The sequence below is a fragment of the Ranitomeya imitator genome, chromosome 4 (genome assembly GCF_032444005.1).
Source record: "Ranitomeya imitator isolate aRanImi1 chromosome 4, aRanImi1.pri, whole genome shotgun sequence".
NCBI lineage: Eukaryota > Metazoa > Chordata > Amphibia > Anura > Dendrobatidae > Ranitomeya > Ranitomeya imitator.
The window spans coordinates 152,319,415-152,339,505 of NC_091285.1; the positions used below are offsets into that span (position 1 = coordinate 152,319,415).

General features: G+C 43.3%; 1 protein-coding gene across 2 annotated transcripts in view; it reads left to right on the forward strand.

Annotated features, from left to right (window-relative positions):
* Positions 1 to 20,091, forward strand: part of ARHGAP26 (Rho GTPase activating protein 26) — a 590,718-nt gene that overhangs the window by 240,944 nt on the left and 329,683 nt on the right. For both annotated transcript variants that reach the window (XM_069764052.1, XM_069764053.1), the window contains exon 13: positions 8,650 to 8,715. In XM_069764052.1, the coding sequence (XP_069620153.1) occupies positions 8,650 to 8,715 (66 nt within the window). The remainder of the gene's footprint in view (positions 1 to 8,649; positions 8,716 to 20,091) is intronic.

Sequence of the window (20,091 nt, forward strand, 5' to 3'; positions counted from 1 at the left end):
TACGTACATTATCAGCACTGCCCCCATTGGGGCTCACAATCTAGACTCCCTATCATTATATCTTTGGAATGTGGGAGGAAACCAGAGAACCCGGAGGAAACCCACGCAAACACGTGGAGAACATATAAACTCCTTGCAGATGGTGTCCTGGGTGGGATTTGAACCCAGGACCCCTGGTCTGCAAGGCTACAGTGCTAATTACTGAGCCACTGTGCTGCCCATAATTTACAGAAGCTCACCTATATTATCACTGGTATTGTTATATAATGTAATTCCATTTAAATGTTACTTTTATTGCAACCACACACAGTGTTAAAGGACGTTGATACCAGTGTTTAGTTTAAGTAATACAAAGTATTTACAAAGTTGCTTCAAATACTGAGCATCTAATTTTGTCTTTTTTTATGTTTTCCATGTCACTTCCTGCATTTAAAAAATCTTGAAATTGAATACAGCAACTAAAGTCCTTTTGACACACAGCTACAAACTCTGAATGCAGTTAATAAACTACATCCATCGAGCAGAACTCAACTTGCTCTTGGCCTCCCCCTTTCCATTCCTTCTTCTTTCCTCTCCCTCCCCTCGTTCCCCTTAATGCTATTCGTTTTGTATTTTTTTAATGAAAAGATTGTGCTTCTTCTTTGCATTATTACTCAATTTGATTTTAAAACTTTCAATGAAAATCTACTATATACTATTTAAAAAAATATATACTATTAAAAAACCCCCAAAAAAACAACATTTTATTCTGGATGCTAAGGCCGATAACAGGCTGATAATACCTGTTCTGTAGATATCACTTTTCAATGGCCAGCTCATTATCACAGGCAGGGTTAGTAACACCTATGTATTGATAACCCATAACAACTATTCTACACTTGGCGGAGGAGTATTGTAGTAGTACGGCCTCTGGGTACCGTGTAGCATATTCCACTACCACAAGGATATACTGATGCCTTTTGACGGACTTGACCAGGGGTCCCACTAGGTCCATGTCTATGCGATCAAATAGAACCGCAATGATAGGCAACGACACTAAGGTGCTACGGACGTGAACCACTGGGGAAGTCAGCTGGCAGATAGCACATGATCTACAATAATGTACGATTTCTCTCTGACAACTGGGCCAATGGAACCTCCGAGGAACCATTCCTACCCCCACATGACCACATAGCACATGTGTTTGGGTCATGTCTAACACACTGCATCCATATGGCTCTGGCACCAGCAACTGCTCTATTACCTCCCCTCTCAGCTTGGTGACTCTGTATATTAACTCCCCATTTACGGCAAAGTACGGGTATCAGGTGTCAACCCCTGGCTCTTGAGCAACACCATTAAGTACAGCCACATCAAACACCCTTTTAGGGTTAAGTCCCTGAGTTGGGTGGTCTTATATTTTCCGCCGGACACTTACAGCTCAGGGATGTTGGACTCCAGGATACTGCCTCATCCTCATAGCAAACAAGCACACAAAAGGGAAACAATCAGCTGCGACCTGTGAGGTTTCTTTAGGAGTGAACTGGCCATTGTCCGGGCAACCAGGCATCCTCCCTTTTCCCCATAAGTACCAAGACCATGTAAATTCCCTCCCTATTACAACAGATTGCAATAGGTCCTTGACTACACCCACCTCATAGGACGCGTTGCCACAGTTTGTGTCTATGACCACTCCGGACACAGGGCAGTCCTTAGCATCTCCATGGATACAGCAGATGCCCACCATCTTCCCAGGATTTAGCCAATGAGGAATTGTGGCCCTTATTAAGGTTACTAAACTACCAGATTTCAACAGACAAGTCATTTGCACTCCATTCATGGACATGCCAGAGGCCCCTGGTCTGGTTAAGGGACAGCACTGCAGGCAGGGTATGCAAAATATGAGCAGCTCCATCCTATACTGCAGTCCATTGGCTCGGCGGTCATGGGGCAGTGGGCAGCTATGTGACCTGGGGTATATCGCCTCCAACAAATTAAGTTATTAGATGGGCCCTTTGGCAACAAGCCAGATGCCTCTTGGGCTCTTGGACGCCCCCAGGTGTGGTTCTAGTTACCTTCTTTTGGGCATCATCCCCCCCCTTTTGGGAACCCCAGTATGGAGATGCTAAGACTCCTTGCTTCCCCAATGAACTTTTGACCATCTGGTACCTTTCCACCAGGCACACCAGGTTATCAGCATTACGGGGTCTACCTGGGCAACCCAGGATTGCATCGGCCTGGGAAATGAGTGTATCAATATGACCATAGCGATCCTCTTCACCATCTATGCTGGGGAGGAAGATTCAGGTTGCAACCACTTTTGGACAATGTGTAGGAGATCGAACATTTGGGACGGGGGAGGTTTGTCACTGCTATAGTCCCAGTGGTGCACCCGTTGTGCCCTGACTGTCAGTCACTACTAATCGCACCAAGACCTCAGTTCTCAAGTTGGCATACTCTTTTTGCATCCTGGAAAGTCAGGTCATAATATATCTTTTGGGGCTCGCCAGTTAGATATGAGGCGAGCACCTCCACCCACTGCTCTGGCAGCAGCTTCTCCTGCACTGCTACCTGTTAGTCAAAAATGCCTCCACATCATCTTCTGGGGTCATCTTTTGCATGGCTTGTCTTACCGCTTTCTTGACATATGAGCCATCACCTGGACTTGGGGGAGGGGCTGTCCGCCTCCCACGAATTACCTCTATGAGGAGTTCAATCTACCACGTAAGTACCTCCTATTTTTCTGCTGCTGCTGTTGCAGCTGCTGCACCAATAGTTTTTCTTGTTGATGCTGCTGCTGTTGGACTTGGACCAGCTCCTCCATTCTGTTGACTTTCGCTCCTTCAGTTGCTTTCACCAAGGAAAGGTGGTATTTCAGCGGCAAGGTTTGACAACACAATTTTTTTTTTTTTGCCAGAGTTACAAAACATACAAAAATGTATACATTTGCCATTGCTGTGACTGTACTGACCTACAGGTATGGTGTAATAACAAAGCTCACAAAATGTATTAGTGGACTTGCTGATTTTGTTTTTTATTTTTTTTCGATCGAAGTTTCTCACTTCTATTCAATATATTCAAACAATTTCAGAGTTATTCATTCTGTGTAATATTCATTTGTAAAAATGAAATCGGAATAACACAGAGAGAAATCCCGGTTACTGAACTGCTTAATTGAGTCTTATATTTCATTACTTTGACGGTTTCAGATCTCTCTTTCAGGATGTGAGCTGAATGCCTTTAGGGTATCATAACTTTGTACAAAATAAATATTTTATTTCACTCTAATAAATTCCCAGGCGAGCCTTTCACTTTGCAGCACTTCAGTATAATAGAGGCCAGTTTGTGAAAGTAATAAGATCCTATTGCTGTTCCACTGGGATGAATAGATTTGGCCAAGTGTTTTGCTGCTAATACTATCCCCAAACTTTTTATTTCAGTTCTGGCAAGTAGAAGAATTTTGGCCTCAATATACACCATACAGCTATGATTTTAGATTACGCCCAACTTCTACTTAGAGATGCAAAAATATCGTGAATTTTCCATTGGGATTGGTGAAGTTATCCAATATAAAATGCAGTACAGGGTTGGGTGACATTTCCTAAACCTATAGTAGTATTCAGGGCTGTGGAGTTGGTAAGCCAAACCTCCGACTCCAACTCCGACTCCTCAAGTCCCATGACACCGACTCCCTTATACGTGGCTCATGTGGAAGTGAAAAATTTACTGTAGTAAAATGGTAACATCAGGCTTTTAATCTTTATTATGATACAATAATCAAGCCATTTAGATAGAACATAAAATATATTTATTGGAATACAACTTTAGAACAAAAAAACTTTGCATACTTGCAATGTATTATACACTCTGCATTAAGTGGAGAAAAAACAGTTTTCAACAAAAACGTACTGAATAGCATTTGTGCAGTCTATGAATTTGTTCTGAGAAATAGTATCGCCTCCATCAGATTCTCCTTTATACATGACCTCAAATCTGACCTAATTATTATAAGGCTAGAGAACAACCTCTCTACACTAACTTGGGTTGGTGGCAAAGCAGTAACCACATGGGCAACATCTCTAACAATTTCAGGGTATAAAGGAATTGCCTTGAGCACAGTCAGTTTTGATGAACGATTGAAATCTTCTACTTCTTTGAGAGCAAGTGAAAAATTTTGCTGAAATATGGTCAATCTGTTTTCTCTGGGAGTGGAATCTTTTTCCCTGCAGCAACACTTTGCCTGCTCCATGTCGTCCAAATACTTGTCGAAATCAAACTCCTCATCTGATGAAGATGAAGGAACGGCAGCAGCAGCACTGTCAGGACCCGAGTCCTCTTGGCCATCCTGTAGCCCACTCATCCTAACTGCTTCCTCAATCAAAGCTTCTTTTCCTTTAATAAGCTGTTGATCATCCTGCAATATATGATGATTTGGGTCCACATAAAGAGCTGCCGGAATATTTTTTTTTTCTAATAACAGTGCCTCTCTCTGTTTCTTTGAAGCAGCAATGCCATCTGCGATTAAACCTTCTCTTTGGGACAGGGAAAACAACAAGTTCTTCCACTCTTTTATAAAAATGCCAAGAGTTAAACCCTCAGCTTGTAACTTTTTAGTTACTGTAAATGGATGATGAAGCAATTCCTTCAATTCAGCCACCTGTGTCCATTGACCTTCATGTAGTGTTTCCTGAGGCTTGGCCATGTCTACAAGGAAGGGCTTCATCTCAAGCAATCACTCAATCATTAAATAGGTGCTGCCCCACCGAGTGGCTTGATCCACAATTGCCCCTTTTCCAGCACGTCTCTTCAAGATGAAATCAAATTTAGGGGTTCTGGCAGCAATAGCCAATTTCCTCACTTTGCTAATCAGAGTTCCAGCATGTCCCTCTTGCAGAATATCTCTTATTGCCAGCTGCAGCGTGTGCACAACACAGCGCATGTGATGAATAGGAAAGATGTATGAAGCAGCTTCAACAAGATCATCTAATTGTAAAGAATCATTTTGCTGTTCTTCTGTAGTAATATCTGTTTTTTCCTCCATTATGGGAACAGCACTGTGGTCTTCCATCTCCAACATACTGAATGTGAAATGTTCTTCTACCTGCTGTTCACATTCATTATTCTCATTCATCAGTTTAATTGTACTTATGTTTGAAGCATTATCAGTTACAGTAACAAGAACATGTTTTTTTTAAGTTAATAATCTTGTAGAACTTTTTCCACTAAGGTCTGGAGAAACTGGCTGCTGTAATGAGCTTTAGTATCTTTTACTGCCAGTGTCTTAGTAACAATTTATTTGTTGTTACAAACATATCGAACGTTGATAGCAAAATAGTTCACTCTGTGACAAGTGCAAGCATCCATTTTAAGAAATACAAAGTGTCTCTTGAGAGTCTTTTTAAGATCTTCCTTTTGGGTAAGGGCTTCTTCAATCACTAATTTTCTAATACTTTCTCTTTCCAGAGAAACGCCAAGTTTGTGAGCCATTTCTCCATTAAGAGCTGTAAAAGCTGGTCGTGCAAATAATGTTAATGGTACACAGTCCTTCACAACAAGCTCGAAGAGCTGTCTTTTAAACACATCTGCTGTCATTGTTACAGTAACTTTGTCACTTACAAAATATCTTGTAACTGACGTTTGAGATGCTCTTTCCTCCTCCTTTGCCAGGCGGGAAGTGCTGGACTCTTGGTGCTGCTGTGATCTTTTTCAGTCACAGCTTTGTAAACTGGGTGGCAGCATTGTAAATGTCTTTTTAGATTGGAATCCCTTGAAGGAGCATTTTTACCACAGCCTGAGTATGCACTGATTTTGGCATCACAGCATTTGTTTTCATCTGGGTCACTTAAACATTTTGTGTGTCAGTGAATATTATCTTGAGTCACTGTGAAATGCTCAAATACAGCTGACTTCCTAAGATGCCTCTTAGACATTTTGTAATTATGTAAATTCGCTCTCAAAATTGTCCTGTAAAAAAAAAAAAAGTATATTGTAATTCTTGCAAGAATAGAGAATCATGCACTGTATAATTTGGGAATTGAAATAAAACATCTTTGCATAAATCAATAGGACAGATAAGTATAACGTTTGTAAAATGTGTTGTTAAATATCTTTACTCTGAACTTTCAATGTCAATGCTTGTCTCAGCAGGTACAGCTCACTAAATGCTTCACATCATATTTCTTCACAGTCTATGAAGAGGGGAGGAGGGAGGGAGCATGTTTGTGCTGAATCACATTCCAGAACACACACACACAAATATATGTGTCCTCATCGATCCGGTTACTGTATTTCTGAATTTGAGATGTTAGGAAACATTTTTTCTTCTTATATTCTTTGTGTAGTGTATACAAGTCATCAGAGCAGCTAATTTCTATAGACATGAGCTAAGAGGAAAAACAAACTAAAACATCAAGCATACAGAGACAACATATTGTAACAACCCTGCTGGCATCACTGCATGGCCTCCCATCCCCCATCTGAACTACACTCAAACTCACTTACTTCTCTGGGCCTTGTTGTGACTTCCCTGCTGCCAGCTCCATGCTGTGTGCCTCATGTCTGCTGCTTGCTCTGTGCATGCTATGTGTGCATAGGGGGGCGGCGCCAGCAACTCCTGTGTCTTATTGAAACTGTGTGCACCTTGCTAAGGTGTCCCCGGCCAATAGCCATTAGGCTTCCTGTATTTAAGACATCCCCACCCATTGGTGGGGGCCTGTGCAACTTACTACCTCAGTCAGTACTTAGCTGCTGAAGTGCCAGACCCTGTCTCTGTTACTCTTGTGTTTGCCACCCAGTGGGACTTCGTACCCTGGCCTGTGTCCTTGTGTAGCCACCCAGAGGGGCGTCGTACCCTGGCTTGTGTCCATGTCTCTGTGCCTTTGCCCTGTTCCTGACTTTGTCTTAGCCTAGTCCTGTTCCTGTGTCCGTTTATATCCCTGCCTTGGTTTCCTTTCCCTGCTGTGCATACTCTGTGTCTTGCTTTGCTCTTCTTTTGGCTCTGCTCTCTGTGACCTTGCTTTGCTCCTTGCTCTGCATTCTGTGACATTGCTCTGCTCTGTGGTTTTGCTCTGGGCTCTGCACTCTGTCTTGCTCTGCACTGTGATTTTGCTCTGCTCTCAGCTCTGCACTCTGTGGCTTTGCTCTCAGCTCAGCACTCTGTGGCTTTGCTCTCAGCTCTGCTCTGTAGCTTTGCTCTGCACTCTGTGGCTTTGCTCTGCAACTCCGTGCAGCTCTCGTTCTGCGGCTCCGTGCAGCTCTCGTTCTGCGGCTCAGCTCCTTGCGGTTCTACATCTCTTGCTCTTGGCTCCACCTCCTGTGTTTCTGCACTTGGCTCCGCCTCCTGTGTTCGGCTCTGCCTCCTGCATTTTTGCACGTGGCTCCACCTCCTGCGTTTCGGCAAGTGGCTCCGCCTCCTGCTCTTGGATCCGCCTCCTGCATCTCTGTTCTTGGCTCTAGCTCCCGTGCTTTCGCTCTGCATCTGCTCTTGCGGTCTTTCTCTACCTATTCTTAAGTCCTCCTGTCTGAACAGGTCGTACCTGTTTTACATACCTGCCTGCAGACCGATCCCTACCGGTTCTTCCGGTTCTTCCAGTGTACCAGCCTTGTCCGCCTGTCCTGCCAGAGCCAGCCGTGCCCGCCTGCCTGCCAGAGCCAGCCGTGCCCGCCGGCCTGCCAGTGTCTCTGTTGTACCCGTCTGCCTGCCTGTGTCCCAGCCATGCCCGCCTGTCTGCCAGAATGCCAGCCGTGCCCACTTTCCTGTCTGTTCCATTACCCAGTGGGATCAGCAGCCACAGCCAGACACCACCCTGGAGTGGTACCTGGAAGCTTCCTGCCACACAAATCTGACGTCACCATCAGAGGCTCCAGTGAACACCTAGGAAGCTACTTAGTTACGCCCCTTCCAGGGTAGTCTGGTCTGTGGTCCAGTGGGGCCACACCCCCGCACGCCCGCACCAGCCAGTCTGGGCGTGAGTGTGACACATATACTGGACTATTGATTTATGTACAGTTTGAGAGTTTAGATATGCTTTAGGAAGTACTTACTTTCTTTAATCCTGCTTTCCTGTTCACTCCAGAAATTTTGAGATGTATGTAGGCTTTCCTTCCGTGTGTTTATTTTTTTTCCCCTTCTATGTAGAGGAGAAGCTTCACTACTTATCATGAACATTACCTGCTACACAGATTCATCTCAGCTTAAAGTCTAGACCTTAGATCAGGAATAGAACAGACATTTATAGAACATTTCATAACTTTCCCAAATTCTTATGAAAAAATTATTCCCCACAAACTGCATTGAACTACTATACCCAATTTATTATATATTTTGGGAGTCTGTCCATTTTATACTGACTCCAACTCCACCAAAATGGGCTCTGACTCCGACTCCCCAGCCCTGGTAGTATTTATGCATGGCTTGCGTCTCCTTTGGGTAACATGATCAGACCACACCCTAAAGCAAAATGTGAAAAATAATTATAATAACATGTAAATCAGGAAAGTGGTACAGTCGAGAACAATTTGAAAGTTAGAAAATCGTATTTTGGTATGTGGAAAAAGTGTTTTATTGTCATGGTGATTTTATGTTTGTATTAGTCCTGTGAAAAAAATGATATATAAAAGGCTTCTGATTAATGGTGTCAGGTATATTCTAAACTCTATCTTTTCTATTAGCCGCCCAGCTGGACAGCATTGGCTTCAGCATCATCCGGAAGTGTATCCAAGCTGTGGAAACAAGAGGTGAGAACATGTGCCACAGATGGCATTAAGCTTAGGTCAACTAAATAATCAAGGCTACACAGATGTCTGTGTCATTGTTTTTATCTTACCTGTCAGGAAGCAAATTAAGATTAGTCATCAGTGGGAGAATACTGTATGAAATCTGAAATGGTTTGTTAATTTAAAGGGGTTCTTCTGGTAATAGTTACAGATAGGTACGAGAAAAAAAACCTGTGCTCTGTTTTTGGGAGCCTTTAGGCTGGATTTTTGTCAGATAACATTGGAACATCCGGAGCGCTATCCGACCACCTTATTACATGATATATGGGGACCTGCTGACTCTCTTCTGGCATCTTCTGAAGGATGAAAAGGATAAGTCATTTTGAATGTAAATGCTTGATTCTTCTGTTACTCAAGACGAGCAACAATCACAAGTAGTGGCTTCAGCCCATCGACCCATACATATTAGATAGCTGTTGGCTGTTTGCCCCAAACTATCTCTCCAGAGTCCCCTAACACTGAATACTCAGCTCGGCCAAGCACACCTGTGTTCTCCAAGAGAGCACCAGACTCCACTTGCAGCGCCTGATATACCAGGGAACAAAAGGATCTGCTGACGAAGATATCGGGGGAGAGTCTGGAGGCCCCCATACAATTTAAACTGTTGCCTGATATCAGTGGATGCGGCTGATTTTGCCTAAGCCTTAGGCCCTAAGGCTACGAATACACGTTCAGTATTTGGTAAAAAAAAATTTTCTTCGTTATTTGTAAGCCAAAATCAGGAGTGGGTGATAAATACAGAGGTGGTGCCATGTTCCTATTATAGTGTTCCACTGATTGTTCCACTCCTGAGTTTGGCTTACAGATACTGATGTAATATACTGAACATGTGAACATGGCCTAATGCTGAGCTTCATAGCAGATGGTGATTTCATTTGTTGCTTGGTACTGCTGGCAGCAGTGTTTTAACAGCATTGGACTTCTTTCCCCTTTGGTATCTAACAATATATTCCCTATTTAGTTATCCAACATAAGAAATCGTCTGAGTAACAGAGCAACCAAAACGAAAAAACGTGAAAACATTTGGAAAAGATTTAAGAACACGAATGCTCAAAAATGATTTGAGGGTATCGGTCACTGTAAGCATTTAGGATCAGTGTGAAGTTATATTTCACCCTGAAGCTATAGAAAATTTCGGACGTTCTTAACTCAGACATGCACCATTATTCAAAGCAGATGAGTTTAGAATACAGTATATGTTGCTCATCAACCTGGTAAATACTGCATACTCGGGTTCCTGTTTATGTATGTTTCGACCAGCTTCTTGCCTGCAAATTGTAGAGTTTATGTGAGATTTGGATGATTTAGCAATGATGCAGAATAAAATAGTGGCAGTGAAGTTTTACAGACTGCTGCAGTGACTGCTGCAGTTGACAGTCGCAATTAGGATACAAGGAACCAATTACGGTAAGTCTGCTAAAAACAGCTTGACCTTTTCCGAACATTTTCTGATTTCAGAGATGGGTGGTTGCCATTGTTCTGAAGATTAGCATTCACTATTTAACCCCTTCACCCCAAAGCCTGTTTTCACCTAAGTGACAGGGCCAATTTTTACAATTCTGACCACTGTCACTTTATGAGGTCATAACTCTGAAACGCTTCAACGGATCCTGGTGATTCTGACATTGTTTTCTCGTGACATATTGTACTTCATGATAGTGGTAAAACTTCTTCGATATGACTTGCATTTATTTGTGAAAAAAACAAAAATTTGTCGGAAATTATGAAAATTTAGCAATTTTCAAACTCTTAGTTTTTATGCCCTTAAATTAGAGAGTTATATCACATAATATAGTTAATAAACAACATTTCCCACATGTCTGCTTTACATCAGCACAATTTTGGAAACATAAATTTTTTTTTGTTAGGACGTTATAAGGGTTAAAAGTTGACCAGCGATTTCTCATTTTTGCAACAAAATTTGCAAAACCATTTTTTTACGGACCACCTCACACTTGAAGTGACTTTGAGGGGTCTATATGACAGAAAATGCCCAAAAGTGACACCATTCTAAAAACTGCACCCCTCAAGGTACTCAAAACCACATTCAAAAAGTTTATTAACCCTTCAGGTGCTTCACAGGAATTTTTTGAATGTTTAAAAAAATTGAACATTTAACTTTTTTTTCACAAAATTTTTACTTCAGGTCCAATTTGTTTCATTTTACCAAGGGTAACAGTTGTTGTCCTATTTGTCCTGAGTACGCCGATACCCCATATGTGGGGGTAAACCACTGTTTGGGCACATGGCAGAGCTCGGAAGGGAAGGAGCGCCATTTGACTTTTCAATGCAAGATTTGCTGGAATTGAGATCGGAGCCCATGTCACGATTGGAGAGCCCCTGATGTGCCTAAACAGTGGAAACCCCCACAAGTGACACCATTTTGGAAAGTAGACCCCCTAAGGAACTAATCTAGATGTGTGGTGAGCACTTTGAACCTCCAAGTGCTTCACAGAAGTTTATAATGTAGAGCCGTAAAAAAAATGTATATTAATTTTCACAAAAAATGATCTTTTTGCCCCCAATTTTTTATTTTCCCAAGGGTAACAGGATAAATTGGACCCCAAAAGTTGTTCTGCAATTTGTCCTGAGTACGTCCATACTTCATATATGGGGATAAACCACTGTTTGAGCGCATGGCAGAGCTCGGAAGGGAAGGAGTGCCATTTGACTTTTCAATGCAAAATTGGCTGGAATTGAGATCGGACGCCATGTCGCATTTGGAGAGCCACTGACGTGCCTTAACAGTGGAAACCCCCCACAAGTGACCCCATTTTGGAAAGAAGACCCCCTAAGGAACTTATCTAGATGTGTGGTGAGCACTTTTAACCCCCAATTGTTTCACTAAAGTTTAGAATGTAGCATTGTGAAAATTAAAAAATCATTTTTTCTTTCCACAAAATGATGTTTTAGCCCGCAATTTTTTTTTTCCCAAGGGTAACCGGAGAAATTTGACCACAAATGTTATTGTCCAATTTGTCCTGAGTACGCTGATACCCCACATGTAGGGAGGAACCACCGTTTGAGTGCATGGCAGAGCTCGGAAGGAAAGGAGCACCATTTGAAATGCAGACTTAGATGAAATGGACTGCAGGTGTCATGTTGCATTTGCAGAGCCCCTGATGTACCTAAACAGTAGAAACCCCCCACAAGTGACCCCATATTGGAAACTAGACCCCCCAAGGAACTTATCTAGATGTGTTGTGAGAGCTTTGAACCAACAAGTGTTTCACTACAGTTTATAATGCAGAGCCGTGAAAATAAAAAATATTTTTTTTCCACGAAAATGATATTTTAGCCCCCACGTTTTTATTTTCCCAAGGGTAACAGGACAAATTAGACCCCAAAAGTTGTTGTCCAACTTGTCCTGAGAACGCAGATACCCCATATGTTGGGGGGAACCACTGTTTGGGTGCACGGCAGAGCTCGGAAGGGAAGGAGCACTGTTTTACTTTTTCAAAGCAGAATTGGCTGGAATTGAGATCGGACGCCATGTCGCGTTTGGAGAGCCCCTGATGTGCCTAAACAGTGGAAACCCCCAATTATAACTGAAACCCTAGCCCCAACCCTAACCCTAGCCCTAACCCTAACCCTAGCCCTAACCCTAGCCCTAACCCTAGCCCTAACCCTAGCCCTAATGGGAAAATGGAAATACATACATTTTTTTACATTTTATTATTTTTCCCTAACTAAGGGGGTGATGAAGGGGGGTTTGATTTACTTTTATAGCGTTTTTTTGGCGGATTTTTATGATTGGCAGCTGTCACACACTAAAAGACGCTTTTTATTGCAAAAAATAGTTTTTGCATCACCACATTTTGAGAGCTATAATTTATCCATATTTTGGCCCACAGAGTCATATGAGGTCTTGTTTTTTGCGGGACGAGTTGACGTTTTTATTGGTAACATTTTCGGGCAGATGACATTTTTTGATCGCTTTTTATTCCGATTTTTGGGAGGCGGAATGAACAAAAACCAGCAATTCCTGAATTTCTTTTAGGGGGGGCGTTTATACCATTCCACGTGTGGTAAAATGGATAAAGCAGTTTTATTCTTCAGGTCAGTACGATTACAGCGACACCTCATTTATGTAATTTTTTTATGTTTTGGCGCTTTTACACAATAAAAACTATTTTATATAAAAAAAATAATTGTTTTTGCATCGCTTTATTCTGAGAGCTATAACTTTTTTATTTTTCTGCTGATGATGCTGTGTGGCGGCTTTTTTTTTTGCGGGACAAGATGACGTTTTCAGCGGTACCATGGTTATTTATATCCGTCGTTTTGATCGCGTGTTATTCCACTTTTTGTTCGCCTGTATGATAATAAAGCAATGTTTTTTGCCTTGTTTTTTTTTTTTTTTTGCGGTGTTCACTGAAGGGGTTAACTAGTGGGATAGTTTTATAGAGCGGGTCGTTACGGACGCGGCGATACCAAATATGTGTACTTTTATTGTTTTTTTTTTTTTTTACATAAATAAATGGATTTATTGGGAAATGTTTTCTTTTTTTTTTTGTTTGGGGATTTTTTTTTTTTTTTAACTTTCTAACTTTGTCCCAGGGTGGGACATCTCTGTATTAGATCAGATCGTTAATCTGACACTGTGCATAGCACCCTGTCAGATCAACGATCTGACAGGCAGTTTAGCTGGCTTTCCAGCGCCTGCTCTCAGCAGGCATCGGCTAGCCAGGTCACTTCATGACCCGGAAGGAGTCTGGCGGCCATCTTGGATCCGGGGACTCCTTCCGGGTCACCGGAGCAACGCAATCTCATTGCGTTGCTCCGGTGGGAGAGCGCAGGGAACCCCCGTCCCTGCGCGATCCCCCTCTATGCCGCTGTCACTACTGACAGCGGCATCAGAGGGGTTAAATGCCCGCGATCGGCGATAGCGCCGATCGTGGGCATTGCTGCGGGGTGTCAGCTGTCATATACAGCTGACACTCGCACCCGATCACCGCGGCGCTCAGCGCGAGACCGCGGTGATCGGTGCGCCGTACTAGTACTGCTGCTGGCACAAATGCAGTGCCGGCAGCGCAGTACTAGTACGGCGCATGGCGCGAAGGAGTTAAGAAGGATTCACTTACTGAGAGTGCTCATTGATGAAGTTGTGTCATAAGTCTGAGCCCTCGCGGGCAGGGTCCTCCCTCCTTATGTACCTGTGTTCCTTGATTTTTTGCTCATGTTTAGTTGTATTTGCCTATATTTGCCCCCTTTTCACATGTAAAGCGCCATGGAATAAATGGCGCTATAAAAATGTACAATAATAATAAGTCAATTTAATATGGTCACTAGACCTGAAGTTTGATGTCACTGATTTGCACACATCAGGACATTTTAGTCATTCTGTGACTCAGACAATTGTGCTGCCTATACACAATATTGCAGTCGTTCCTTGCAGTTCATTGCTTCTTCCTGGGTCATAAGACCTCATAAATTACCCAATGTTATATACAGTGAACACAAAGTCTTCACGCCACTAGTAAAATGACAGGTTTTTGTCATGTAAAAAAATCATACCAGAACTTTTTCCATGTTTAAGGTCACCCATAATCTGTAAAAATATATTAAGTAAGACTCTGAAATCCTTTTGAGGGGGGGAAAAAAGCTAAAATAATGTTGTTTCAGAAGTATGAACGCCTTCCTATAATTGGGGATGCTATGTTCAGAATTAGCCAATCGCATTTAAACTCATGTAACACAGTAGTCCGTACAAAGCTGCCATCATTTACAGTGATTCTCAATAACCCCATATAAAGTATAGCTGTTCCAGTAGGATTTTCCTGACATTTCCTTAGTTGCATTTTTCAGCAAAAACTGTAGTCTGTAAATCACTTACAAAACAGAAAAGGGATCTTGTTGTTGAAAGTTATCAGACAGAAGGGTACAAATGTTTTTTCAAGGCATTAGGTACACCATGGAACTCTGTGAAAGCAGTCATCAAGAAGTGGCTTAAATTTGGCACAACATTAACATTACGTAGAAGTGGGCGACACTCCAAAATTATAGAAAAGATGAAAAAAAAAATGGTCTGGGAGGCTGCCAAAGGGCCTACAGCAACATTAAAGGAGTTGCATTAATTTCTCGCAAGTGCTGGTTGTGTATTCTTTAGATTTTTGGCCTATGGAATATGGTTGCAAGACAGAAGCCTTTTAACCCCTTAATCCCATATGACGTACTATCCTGTCGAGGTGGAGTGGGCTTTAATTCCCACCGACGGGATAGTACGTCATAGGCGATTGGCCGCGCTCACGGGGGGAGTGCGGCCGGGTGTCAGCTGCCTATCGCAGCTGACATCCGGCACTATGTGCCAGGAGCGGTCACGGACCGCCCCCAACACATTAACCCCCGACACACCGCGATCAAACATGATCGCGATGTGCCGGCGGTATAGGGAAGCATCGCGCAGGGAGGGGGCTCCCTGCGGGCTTCCCTGAGCCCCTTCACAGCAACGCGATGTGATCGCGTTGCTACGAGGGTCTCCTACCTCCTTCCTCCTTGCTGGACCCGGATCCAAGATGGCCACGGCATCCGGGTCCTGCAGGGACGGAGGTGGCTTCACAGAGCCTGCTCAGAGCAGGCACTGTGAAGCCTGCAGTGCTGCATGTCAGATCGGTGATCTGACAGAGTGCTGTGCAAACTGTCAAATCACCGATCTGTATTGTCCCCCCCTGGGACAAAGTAAAAAAGTAAAAAAAAATTTTTCCAAATGTGTAAAAAAAAAAAAAAAAATATTCCTAAATAATGGAAAAAAAATATTATTCCTATAAATACATTTCTTTATCTAAATAATAAAAAAAAATAAAAGTACACATATTTAGTATCGCCGCGTCCGTAACGACCTGACCTATAAAACTGGCCCACTAGTTAACCCTTTCAGTAAACACCGTAACAAAAAAAACAAAAAAAGAGGCAAAAAACAACGCTTTATTATCATACCGCCGAACAAAAAGTGGAATAACACGCAATCAAAAAGACAGATCTAAATAACCATGGTACCGCTGAAAGCGTCATCTTGTCCCGCAAAAAACGAGCCGCCATACAGCATCATCAGCGAAAAAATAAAAAAGTTATAGTCCTGAGAATAAAGCGATGCAAAAATAATTATTTTTTCTATAAAATAGTTTTTATCGTATAAAAGCGCCAAAACATAAAAAAATGATATAAATGAGGTGTCGCTGTAATCGTGCTGACCCGAAGAATAAAACTGCTTTATCAATTTTACCAAACGCGGAACGGTATAAACACCTCCCCCAAAAGAAATTCATGAATAGCTGGTTTTTGGTCATTCTGCCTCACAAAAATCGTAATAAAATGCGATCTAAAAATGTCACGTGCCCGAAAATGTTACCAATAAAAACGTCAACTCGCCCCGCAAAAAGCAAGACCTCACATGACTCTGTGGACCAAAATATGGAAAAATTTTAGCTCTCAAAATGTGGTAACGCAAAAAATATTTTTTGCAATAAAAAGCGTCTTTCAGTGTGTGACGGCTGCCAATCATAAAAATCCGCTAAAAAACCCGCTATAAAAGTAAATCAAACCCCCCTTCATCACCCCCTTAGTTAGGGAAAAATTAAAAAAATGTATTTATTTCCATTTTCCCATTAGGGTTAGGGCTAGGGTTAGGGCCACAGTTAGGGTTGGGGCTAAAGTTAGGGTTAGGGTTGGGGCTAAAGTTACGGTTAGGGTTTAGATTACATTTACAGTTGGGAATAGGGTTGGGATTAGGGTTGGGGTGTGTCAGGGTTAGAGGTGTGGTTAGGGTTACTGTTGCGATTAGGGTTAGGGGTGTGTTTGGATTAGGGTTTCAGTTATAATTGAGGGGTTTCCACTGTTTAGGCACATCAGGGGCTCTCTAAACGCGACATGGCGTCCGATCTCAATTCCAGCCAATTCTGTGTTGAAAAAGTAAAACCGTGCTCCTTCCCTTCCGAGCTCTCCCGTGTGCCCAAACAGGGGTTTACCCCAACATATGGGGTATCAGCGTACTCAGGACAAATAGGACAACAACTTTTGGGGTCCAATTTCTCCTGTTACCCTTGGGAAAATACAAAACTGGGGGCTAAAAAATATTTTTTGTGGGAAAAAAAATATTTTTTTATTTTCAAGGCTCTGCGTTATAAACTGTAGTGAAACACTTGGGGGTTCAAAGTTCTCACAACACATCTAGATGAGTTCCCGGGGGGGTCTAGTTTCCAATATGGGGTCACTTGTGGGGGGTTTCTACTGTTTAGGTACATTAGGGGCTCTGCAAACGCAATGTGACACCTGCAGACCATTCCATCTAAGTCTGCATTCCAAATGGCGCTCCTTCCCTTCCGAGCCCACCCATGCGGCCAAACAGTGGTTTCCCCCACATATGGGGTATCAGCGCACTTAGGACAAATTGGACAACAACTTTTAGGGTCGAATTTCTCTTCTTACCCTTGGGAAAATACAAATCTGGGGGCTAAAAAATAATTTTTGTGGGAAAAAATTTTTGTTTTATTTTTACGGCTCTGCATTATAAACTTCTGTGAAGCCCTTGGTGGGTCAAAGCGCTCAAAACACATCTAGATAAATTCCTTAAGGGGTCTACTTTCCAAAATGGTGTCACTTGTGGGGGGTTTCAATGTTTAGGCACATCAGTGGCTCTCCAAACGCAACATGGCGTCCCATCTCAATTCCTGTCAATTTTGCATTGAAAAGTCAAGCTGCGCTCCTTCCCTTCTGAGCTCTCCCATGCGCCCAAACAGTGGTTTACCGCCACATATGGGGTATCAGCGTACTCAGGACAAATTGTACAACAACTTTTGGGGTCCAATTTCTTTTCTTACCCTTGGGAAAATAAAAAATTGGGGGCAAAAAGATAATTTTTGTGAAAAAATATGATTTTTTATTTTCACGGTTCTGCATTATAAACTTTTGTGAAACACTTGGTGGGTCAAAGTGCTCACCACTAGGGTTGAGCGAAACGGGTCGGCCAGATTCAGAAGTCGCCGACTTTTGGCAAAGTCGGGTTTCATGAAACCCGACCCCTGTGTGGGGTCGGCCATGGGGTCGGCGATCTTCTGAATCTGGAATCGGAATTCCGATACCGATTCCCGATATGTTTAAGATATCGGGAATCGGTATCGGAATTCAGATTTAAGTGTAAAATAAAGAATAAAAATAAAAAATATTGCTATACTCACCCTCGGACGCGCCCTAGTTGTAACCGGGAGCCTTCCTAAGAATGAGCGCCTGAAGGACGTTTCGATAACGTCGCGGCTTGTGATTGGTCGCGTGAGCAGTCACATGGGCGTCACGCGACCAATCACAAGCCGCGACATCATCGAAAGGTCCTTCAAGCGCTGATTCTTAAAAAGGAAGGCTGCGGGTTAGAACCAGGGCGCGTCCGAGGGTGAGTATATACCTATTAGGAATATACTCACCCTCGGACGCGCCCTGGTTCTAACCCGCAGCCTTCCTTCCTAGGAATCAGCGCTTGAAGGACCTTTCGATGACGTCGCGGCTTGTGATTGGTAGCGTGACACCCATGTGACCGCTCACGCGACCAATCACAAGCCGCGACGTCATCGAAAAGTCCTTCAGGCGCTCATTCTTAGGAAGGAAGGCTCCCGGTTACAACCAGGGCGCGTCCGAGGGTGAGTATAGCAATATTTTTTATTTTTATTCTTTATTTTACACAATAATATGGATCCCAGGGCCTGAAGGAGAGTTTCCTCTCCTTCAGACCCTGGGAACCATTAGAAACCCAATGCACTGCATTCAGGGGTGGATTAAGGGTAGCCAGGGCCCCGGGCTGTTCACACACTGTGGGCCCCCCCCCCCGTCATGTGACGGGGGTCATGTGACGGGGGTCATTATATACCCGAACCAGATTATTCCAGAAAAATGGCCGGGCCCTACTCTACTGTAACCTATTAAATATTTGTTACAATCTGCAATACAATTTAGGTATGTCTTGACCAATAATATCACATACAAGGGACAAATACCACCGTACCATTACCAGACCACAAATTACAACCACAGTGATCGAATAATATCACATACAAGGAACAAATACCACCGCACCATGTCAAGACCACATATTACCACTTGGTGACCAAATAGCACATACAAGGGACAAATACCCCAACACCATTTCCAGACCACATATTACCACCACATAGTGACTGAATACTACAATACTGATGAGTAATAAAAAAAAACAAAAAAACAATACTATCACCATAAGTGCCAGTATTCACAGGAGATCTGTACTTAGTATGCAGTGTCTGTGTAGAGGTAATACAGTGATCACTGGTGACATTGTACACAGGACCTCTGTATATAGTATACAGTGTATAGTGTCAGTGTATAGGTAACACTGACTCACCAGTGACGTCTCTAGGTGAAGTCCTTCATCTTTCATCCAGCACAGACCTCCATCATTTCTTCCAGCCAGGACTCGTTTCTGCAGGAAATAACAGTTATCTCGAGCTCCGCTTGCAGAACATATTACTTAATTTTTCACAACTTCTACATTACACCACATGAAGACAAAAAGGCGATATAGTGTCACTCTGCACAGTAACAGGACCGCCCCCCCATTTAAAACAGTATACTCAAAAAATAAAATAAATACATCACTGCAGTAATAATATCCCTTAATTAGCCCCTATGGTAATAATATTCCCTACCCTGGCCCCATGTATCTCATTCCTCCCTCCAGCCATATGTTCTCCCATCCTGCACTCATGAGTATCCATCCTGCCCCATATGATCTCCCCGTCCTGGCCCATCTGTCTCCATCGTATCCATCCTGCCCCATGATCCAATCCTGCTCCATGTCTTTCATTCTACCCCATGTCTCCAATCATGCCCCGTGTCTACATTCTGCCTATGCCTCCAGTCCTGCCCCCAGTGTGTCCAGCAATCTGCCCCAGTGTGTCCAGCATATTACCACCAGTGTGTCCAGCAATCTGGCCCAGTGTCTCCAGCATTGCTTCAGTGTCTCCAGCAATCTGCCCCAGTGTCTCCAGCAATCTGCCCCAGTGTCTCCAGCAATCTGCCCCAGTGTCTCCAGCAATCTGCCCCACTGTCTCCAGCAATCTGCCCCACTGTCTCCAGCAATCTGCCCCACTGTCTCCAGCAATCTGCCCCACTGTCTCCAGCAATCTGCCCCACTGTCTCCAGCATTGCCCCCACTGTCCCCAGCATTGCCCCACTGTCCCCAGCATTGCCCCACTGTCTCCAGCAATCTGCCCCACTGTCTCCAGCAATCTGCCCCACTGTCTCCAGCATTGCCCCCAGTGTGTCCTCCAATCTGCCCCAGTGTCTCCAGCATTGCCCCCCAGTGTGTCCTCCAGC